Source organism: Berghia stephanieae, chromosome 1, assembly GCF_034508935.2.
Source record: "Berghia stephanieae isolate SIO BIC M18660-M18661 chromosome 1, UCSD_Bste_1.3, whole genome shotgun sequence".
Lineage (NCBI taxonomy): Eukaryota > Metazoa > Mollusca > Gastropoda > Nudibranchia > Aeolidiidae > Berghia > Berghia stephanieae.
The window spans coordinates 54,024,772-54,034,771 of record NC_088360.1 but is presented as its reverse complement, the minus strand read 5'-3'; the positions used below and the strand labels follow the sequence as shown (position 1 = coordinate 54,034,771).

The following is a 10,000-nucleotide window of genomic DNA, read 5'->3' as shown; positions in this document are numbered from 1 at the left end:
TATGATTAATGCTCACTGAACTGTATTAACCTGACTATAAACGTTCATGGATACACATAGTTTTGTGTGTTGGTCCGTAATACTTCCGGATGGCAATGTTATGAGCTTCTTAGCCAAGCGCATACTATCTATACACGGTCAATGTTACCCACAGTTTTGTGTGTTGGTCCTGTACATTTCCGGATGGCAATGTTGTGAGTTTCTTAGCCAAGCGAACAGGATCTACAGACGTTAAAGAACTGTTGAGTCATTTTCATTGACGCATGCCATCAATAAGAAAATGATCCATTGAAAATTACTTCTAAGAGGATGATAATAATGCGATAATGATCCTCATAATTATGCTTATATTGTTTTTGTTATTATAATTATAACTATTATTATTATTATTATTATTATTATTATTATTATTATTATTATTATTATTATTATTATTATTATTATTATTATTATTATTATTATTATTATTATTATATTATTATTATTATTATTATTATTATTATTATTATTATTATTATTATATCATTATTATCATTATTATTATTATTATTATTATTATTATTATTATTATTATTATTATTATTATTATTATAACAGATGAGCAAAACTCGACGCGCACTTATTTGTACACAATGCATAATCAAAACATTAAATATCATCCATATTTGTAAAGTGTTCTTTTACAGTCTTATCCCAGTAATCTTGTTAAGGATTTTGCACTACTTATTACTTAGAGCCAAATGTTCATTTAAACCTGAATAGAGCGCGAGGATTGCAAACTACATCACGCAAAACAGAAAGCTGGGATCAGTTTTACCAGTTATTATGTTACTATGTGGATCAACAATGCTTGACCCCGCTACAAGATGAGGTATTACTGAGTTTGCGCGACAGGGCGCCAACGGGTCCCGTTAGAGATAGACGACGATTGGGATTGTTTGGAAGCTTTAACCCTTTTCCCACTAGTCATTATGACATCCGAAATGCTATCGCCTTATACATCTACGCCAGAATAGAAATAGAGGGTGGAGCCTACCATGATATAACATTTTATGGATCCCTAATTTCATCATATCAGTTCTGTCCACTGACAGGTGGGTGGATATCGCTTTCAAGAACTTATGTCCTTATATGAAATCCTGAGTTTTTGACCAATCAACGGATTGCTCTTTTGATAGCTCGCTTGTCAACATGAGTCAGCTCAGCCCTTGATTTATGTAAAGGCATCACAGGCGGTATATGTTGTGTAACTTCAAAGACCACGGTGTGTGTGTGTGTGTGTGTGTGTGTGTGTGTATGTGCGTCTACGTGGGAAATGGTAAGCAAAATTTAACACCTACTCGCTAGCCGCCAAGGATTACGTATTCATTTCCTGAGCAGTCAATTGGGTATTAAAAAAAAATAATGACAAATAATCTTATCGCGATAAATTTCAAAACCTCATTGTTGGAATCAGCTTGAAAAGTGGAGAAAAATTGTCTTTGTCTCATAAAAATCGGTCTAGAAATAACCTTTTTTGTAATATATTTGATTTTGAAAACAGCTTTCTCAAATTTTATAATTTTATGATAATTTCCTTGTTTTCCGGTCGATGTTCTTGATTTATATATCGTTTTTCATTTCTCAATGAGACGAACGCCCTGATGTAACTCGATTGATTCAAGAGTTTAAAACACATATTTCGTGTTTTGATTGTGAGTCCAGCCGTACTAAGAATTCACGAGCGTTGAGATATGACGTAACTATACATACAAGACCTCGTTCTCCACGCCACAGTAGGGCTTCCATTCATCGCTTTCGGTCAATCGTGGTCTTTGCAGTTACACAACATATACCGCCTGTGATGCCTGTACATAAATCAAGGGTTGAGCTGACTCATTTTGACAAGCGAGCTATCAAAAGAGCAATCGTTGATTGGTCAAAAACTCAGAACTTCATATAAGGGCACAAGTTCTGGAAAGCGATATCCACCCACCTGTCAGTGGACAGAACTGATATGACGAAATTAGGGCTCCATAAAATGCTATATCATGGTAGGCTCCACCCTCTATTTCTGTTCTGGCGTAGATGTAGAAGGCGATAGCATTTCGGATGTCATAATGACTAGTGGGCAAAGGGTTAAAGCTTCCAAACAATCCCAATCGTCGTCTATCTCTAATCGGCCCCGTTAGCGCCCTGAGGCGCAATCTGTCTATTGTCTACCGTCACGATGGCGATGACAAGAATTATGATAAACAAAATGATGATGATGATGATGATCATGGTGGTGTTGATGATAATGATAATGATGGTGCGGTGATGATGATGATGGTGGTGCTGATGATTGTGATGTTGATGATGATGATGATGTTGATGATGATGATGATGATGATGATGATGAGGATGATGATGATGATGAGGATGATGATGGTGGTGATGATAATTTTAATGATTTTGATATTGATGATGATGATGATGATGATGATGATGATGCTGATGATGATGATGATGATGATGATGATGATGATGATGATGATGATGATGATGACGACGATGATGATGATGATGATGATGATGATGATGATGATGCTGATGATGATGATGATGATGATGATGATGATGATGATGATGATGATGATGCTGATGATGATGATTCGTTGCGCACGAAAACTCACCAACTGGAGATTAAAATGTATTAGTTTATACTCACATCAACATCAAGTGTATTATTCGCCACAAACTCTTTCATAAAATCCTGAAACTTGAGCTCCCAGTCCTTGGTAATAACATCTGTCTGCCAATAATACGTCCTCAATGGGTACGTAAGGAAGAGTGAACCAGCACCATGGAGCACAGCTTGATTTGAACCAGCGCCTGTAATGTCGGGACGCCCTATGGTCACAGCCAAGTCATTTTCAGGAAACGCACTTGACACTGGGTATGTCATTTTACCTGCGTCAAGCAGCGTCCTAAAATAATATTGAATAAAATAATTTAAAAAAAAATAAATATAAATATAGAGTATGATGATGATGATGATGATGATGGTGATGATGATGATGATGATGATGATGATGATGATGATGATGATGATGATGATGATGATGATGATGATGACATTATGGGGAATGGTGAAAGAGGATGGTAATAGACATATTAGGATGGTTGTTGTAGTTTGGATGATGATGATGATGATGATGATGATGATGACGATGGTTGTGATGATGATTATAATGCTATTTATGTCTGTCTGTCTGTCTGTATGTCTGTCTGTCTGTCTCTCTCTCTCTCTGTCTCTCTAACTCTCTCTCTCTCTCTCTCTCTCTCTGTCAATATATATATATATATATATATATATATATATATATATAAATATATATATATATATATATATATATATATATATATATATATATATATATATATATCTTCATTGTACGTGTAATCAAATGACAAATTGCTACTCTTTTGAGAACAATATAGATACGTTTTATTTTACAATAAAAGACCAAGAAAAAATGGTCCGATGATCAAAGACAATTAATAATTAAAAAAGTACTCTGCTGATTCATTTGTAGGAAAAATGTTTTTAAAGAGTAATAGTCCGAAGTTTATTATGAACGACGTGTTCTTATTGCAGGTCTGATAATCCAAATTATTATGGGCTCGCTGTTGTAATGGAAATACTCTAACACCAACACCAAAATAGTCTTCATTGTACCAATCCTAAACAGTACCCAGAGTTATGAATGGAAAAACATAATTTAAGATAGCAGTGCTAATTACTCTAGACAAGTGCCGCGCTGAGGACCGGACCGAGGACCGGTCCCACGGTCTTTTAGCTGTGAACCGTGGTCCAGTCCCAAAGAGGAAGACCGCCGGCGGTCCTCACTTCTTATCACCTTTCAACGGTCTCGCGCCATACTACTTCCCCAGCGATTCGTTGCCTCGGTCCTTTGCCTATCTTCCACCAATCACCACCCATCCCACTTAATTAATCGCACCCACCCCCTTTGCCATACACTAAACGACACAGACGACCATAGAAAGCAGACGACCACCTCCCTCCACTCCGCAAACCGCCCTTTCGTGTGTGAGATGGGGGGAACAGGAGGCGCACGCCTTGGACGATTCCATTATACGGGGTAAATTTCAAAATTTACTACACCATAATGATCGCAATGACAATGATCTATGATGAAGGCATGCCCCCTCTTCTCTAATGGGTTATTGTTTGAAATGTATGTGACTACTAAAGATGTGTGTGTGTGTGTGTGTGTGTGTGTGTGTCGAACCTAGCAAGTTGCAAGTCTGATTTTTTGTTTTCTTTTGTCCATCGCTTGTCGCCACTCCTTTCTATCGCATTGTTGTCATTTAAAATAATACAATAATATTAAAATTTCGTTTGGTGTTTTAACTAATCAAGTAATATGAGTTTCATTAGTTTCTTCCGTCCAAAAAAACCAGTTATAACGTCTGTATTTTTAAAAGGTCCAATAGAATATTTGGGGACCCCGATAGCTCAGTTGACAGAGCACTCTCTTTATACGCAAAGGGCCAGAGATCGATCCCGGGTGCAGTCGATTTTTTTCTGAATCCCTGTCTACTCAGCAATGAATGGGTAGCTGAGTTTGTTAGATCTGGCGAAAAGTCACCATCGACCCCTCTTATCACCTCATCCACCCCCTCTTATTATAACTTCACGTCTCTCTCTTACTCTTCAATGCTCGCTGCCCTCTAATGTGTGTGTGTGTGGGGGGGGGGGGGAGGGGGGGGGGGTAGGAGTTGCGTGTGTGTATCAACGCCACGAACAACTCGATCAACGCCTTGGGCGATGCCATTATCTCCGTTAATGGGGATAAATTTCAAATTTTATTAAATTATCGAAGTAACAATGAAGTACGGTGAGCAAATAAAGAAGGCATCACCCCTCTTCTCTAATTAGGTTACAATTTGAAATGAGTGTGACTACTCCGTGTGTTTTACTCCTGTAGGCCACGGTTTTCATCGTGTAGCGGTCTTTAACGGTTCAAGAATGAACGGACCGGTCTAGAGACCGGTCCTTGCGGTCTTCATTTCCCAAGGACCGTAGGACCGTGGTCCTTAAGCTTGCCAAGGACCGCCCCGCACTACTCTAGACACGGTGTCTATCACTACCTATCATCTATTAACTATGATTATCATATTATTTCTATTTAAAAGAGAAATAAATATTTCTAAAATAAAAATTGAATATACATAAATCATCTATCAATCTGTCGTAGTCAGCTTGTAAGACTTACCAATAATTTTACGGATGATAAAAAAACCCAACAAATTAACGGAAAGCAAACTTTAAAAATCCTTTACGGATGCAATAAAGTATTATTTTCATTAATATTATTATTATTATTATTATTATTATTATTATTATTATTATTATTATTATTATTATTATTATTATTATTATTATTATTATTATTATTATTATTATTATTATTATTATTATTATTAAATTCCAGTAGTCCCTTATCAACAATTTAAAGATAATATACGACAACACAAAACTTTAATTGGAAGTAATTATTTGGGGCGATGGAGGCTAAGTTTAAACCAGTTTTAGTTGCTCTAAAAGGACAATAACAATTGCTTGCTACCCTTTGGATATGTCGTTAGTCAATCGCAAAGTACTTTCAGTCAGATCCAACAGACTAAGCTTTCCAGTCACTGCTTGATGACAGAAAAATATCTATTGTACCAGTCCCTTTCCTTGTGAATTGGGTGCTCTACCACTACGCCACCTAACCATTATTGCCGAACTGGCTTGACGCAGAGACATGGTGAAGATACACACAATAAATAAATAAATAAATAAAAAGATAAGTAAACAATAAATAAATACATCAAAAGACACAAAAATAAGAAGAGAAACAACAACAAAATACCCCCAGGAAACCGGAAAATAACAATGGTCCTCAATGAAGTTTGTCATACTTTTTAACAATGGTTTTTTTCTATCGTTCTGTTGTACCAAAATCCTAAAAAGTTTTACATTTGTCACAATCTAAATTCTAAGCTTTCGAAATCATAAGTATGTAAATGGCAGGTCTAAGTTAGCATAATAATATCCATTATGTTGAAGAACGATCTAAATCATGAACTAGCAATTTGATGTTAGAAAATATTTAACGACACAGTGATACACCGTTTTAAAACAGAAGTATCAAACCGTTCCTTGTATAACGTGCTCTGCCATTCTTTGACAAAAAAACTTATATTTCTTTCCTCCAGAAAAAAGAATTTCACCCAACATATCATATGAGGTTTCGACTTGTTAAAAAGTCTCAATTATTCCACCCCTCTCCCTAAATAGTAACGCGTAATGGTATCATGTTTACAAACATATTTTGTGACGTCAGATTATCAAGCGTAAATTTCACTAAAAATCTGATTCTTTAAAAAGAGATATCATTTAAATATGTCCAAATATGTCTTTTATTCATTGATGAATAAATAGAAAGCGATTGAGGGGTAGATTAAATGATTTCTTACACTTGCGTTTTGGAATTCGAACTTTGTTCCGAAGGCGCACTCGCAAGCTTGTGCATTGGTGTGGATGGACTTTCAAAAAGCAAGAGCGTAAGAATCGTATACTATGAGGCCTCAAAGAAATTTCAAATCTAAGAACCTTTGACAAGCGTGTGGCCATATTACATATTTTATTCAAGAAGTAAAAGTTCTCTGCATAAAATTAAGAAAGGCTTTTTTTAAAATTAAGACACGGCAATGTCGCTTTCATTGTCATAAAGAAAAAAGGTTTGTCTGGTAGTTATTTCAAACGCACTGCCCATATCGAAAGTATGAAATAATTTGGGTGGGTAGGGAAGGGGTCATAACAATTTCGACTGATCGATCCTAGTTCCTATGTGTGAGAAGCGAGTGCTCTACAATATGAGCAATCTAGATATAAAACGTGTTATTGAGTTTCCTTTACTTGAAAATAAAGGAATTAATAGCAAAACGAACATCCGTATAGGACTTTCCCAGTAGTTGAGGTATAACAACGCCCTATGAACACTACATAGGAATTCATAATTCAGTTGACGTCAAAACGGTGTCAAGGATTATATAAAACTTAACGTCAGTGACAATTCATTCCCACATTTTCAGATCTTTATAAATCTTAACTAACGTCAACGCACCTAATACTTTATGTCACATGAGTTATTAAACGTTTAGCCCGAGGCAGCTAATTTAATCCATTATAACATTTTCATAACCATGATGTTACATTTATCTAAAGCCATTGCTGAGAAAACTGTATTTTATTCATCTTTTGACCAGAGATTTAAAATGGTTTCAAGTTCAACAAAATACAGAAATTGAGCATTCGAGCTTTTATGGCGCAATATCCACTGAACATACTCAAAGCGCTTTACAAGAGGTCCCTAGTCAACAGCAATACTTAACATGTAGGACCAGACATAAGACATTACAATTTTTTTCCGACAGAGACAACGCTGTTAATGGCCAGGTCCTCATTTTACGCCTGAGTACAGTGAGAGAATATAAGTGAACAGCCTTTTCCAAGGATCCAACTATGCGTCGCCTAGAGCGAGACTTTTTAGATATGTTATCAATTCATTAAATGATCTTATAGGGATTCAAGTAGATAAATGTCAGATGAAGTCAAGTGAATTAATGCTAGACTGTCAATTTCTTGATATCCAATGCAGACGGCTAAATGGGCAGGGAATATTCTGATTGGTTAATGCTAAGTAACCATCTAAACATAAATTGGATTGAGTATCATCTTTACTCATTTCCCCTTCCCCACCCCCCAAACACGTTTCGCATATGGAGCCATTTCTCTGCCTGTATTATGTTTCTGAGCTTCTGAGCAGTATTGAGTTCTTTTTTTTTTTTGGTTTTAGGTAATTCAAAATCGATAAGATTGATCATTCTGAGTCAGCTGTTTTAAATATTTAAGGGGACATCGAAATATCTGTGCTGATTTAAGAATCAACAAACACCGTTAACCTTTCCTATTGATATTTACGCGGTTAGTTTTTTAACTCATCACATCCACCAGCCTGGCAGAGATAGCAGGTGATAAAAGTCACAACATTGCCATCGAGTGAACGACAACACAAACTTGTAAACTTTGACTTTTTATTTGGGTTTATACAGTTAGTGAATTACAAAATGGATGCATATAATTAACAAATGCCTGATGACTCAATTATCAGAAATCGTATATAGTCACTCATTTGGTATGAAACATACACGTCAGAGAGAGGTCTGAATTCATTCCCCTTTATTGTTTATAACAACCTAATATCTTTGTACGGCACGTCGGAAGGTGTGTCACAATTCATGTTTTGATTGGTCAGAATCAGCTGTAATTTTGGGAGTGCCCAATGCAGTGAAACTTATTAGTTAAGATCTGTAACATCTAACACAATTGAATTGAGGTCAGTGATTTTTTGTATCACGGGTGAGAGATAGTGAAGCACGTTACTCCAAGAAACAATTATGCAATGTTATTACATTAAATCACCGACATCATCACGACGATGTTATGGTAATATTTACTGACCCAGCAAACGTGAAGGCTAATATTAGATTAAAATACTTAAGATGTTAAAACTTCGCTCTGGCTACGATTTGGCGTGTGGCTTTCAACCTCTCCCAGATGACATCATATATATGCACCTACCTGAATTTTTGACTGAAAACAAGATCTCCAGATAATACACAACCATTGTTCCTCTTGGCACACAGGTCCTCAAGCCTGTAGACATATCCATTTTTTGTCACTGTGATATTCTTTACTTGATCCAAAAGATTCTGGAAGATAACATCAAAACTATTTATAATACTATGAATTATGAGACAGGTCCATGAATGGCTAGAGTAAGATTTCTAGTGGATTCTCTGACCCCGTTTCGCAATGAGAAATGCTGTGATGAAGAGGACGAAGAAGATGATCATTGAAACTAAGATCAACTCTCTCAAGACCGGCGATTTTCAGGATTTTTTCCAAATTTTCATACCCAACCAAAACAAAAATATTTTTTTTCCACACAAAATCAGTAAGTTCTTGCTATACATACTTTTTTATTAGCAAAATGAGGTCTACAAAACAGTGTTAGTTTTTATAACTATAACAAAACCTTTTCTTCAAATATTATGATGTACAAATGAAATCAAGGTGAGAAAAATGGTGGTTGTATCGAATGTGACGATTTTTCTATAGTTTGTAGGAGTGGGTTAATGCATCTATTAGTTTTAAACAGTGATAAAATTGAGAGAGTACCTCAAATAAAATCAATTTTGACAAAGGGTATCTAACCTTTAGTTAATACAAGATGTGAGACTGTTCCCAAATTAAGTGTAATGTGTATTTTCAACTAGCACTAAAATGAGAAGGTCAAAATTAAAACCTTAATATAGTGTGTTTCAAACTGCCAAAGCTTTAACGATTTTCTTGAGTTATAATTTTCCGTGGTTCTAAAGTAAGTTCATGATAAGAAAACTGAAAAATCTTAGTAGTTAGCTTCTTAAAAAATACAGTACGCTATATCTTACTAAAGTGGAGAAAATGTTACATCTTTCCTCAATAATCAAACCTTCGGTATGCATTATCAAAGTTCTCAAAATTGAGCTTACATATTGAAACGAATACAAATCAATTCATATTCAAGATTTTTAAACAGATCGCACGATACACCATTTTATTATTGAACAATCACGTCTTTCAAGTAGACGTGTAGCCTTATATATACCGGCTATATTTTCGTGCTACCGCCATTGAAATGAATGACAATACAGTACAAATTGTTACTTAGAAATAAAGGGTATGGCGTGGTCAATGGGGAGGTATCTTCGGAATACACCTAAACATTTCCAGTCTCAGAAGAACAGTAATCCATTGACCATTACATTCCCTCGTCGCATAGAGCCAAGATCATCAAAGAATATATAGAAAGCAACAAAATCCTATTCTTCCATGAGCCTCAACGTGGATCCTACCGACAAC

General features: G+C 35.7%; 1 protein-coding gene across 5 annotated transcripts in view; it reads right to left on the bottom strand.

Moving 5' to 3' along the window:
* Positions 1-10,000, bottom strand: part of LOC144977644 (patched domain-containing protein 3-like) — a 58,009-nt gene that overhangs the window by 24,830 nt on the left and 23,179 nt on the right. For all 5 annotated transcript variants that reach the window (XM_078923064.1, XM_078923081.1, XM_078923073.1 and 2 more), the window contains 2 exons: positions 8,678-8,808; positions 2,690-2,948 (listed from right to left, as the gene is read on the bottom strand). In XM_078923064.1, coding sequence (XP_078779190.1) covers positions 2,690-2,948; positions 8,678-8,808 — 390 coding nt within the window. The remainder of the gene's footprint in view (positions 1-2,689; positions 2,949-8,677; positions 8,809-10,000) is intronic.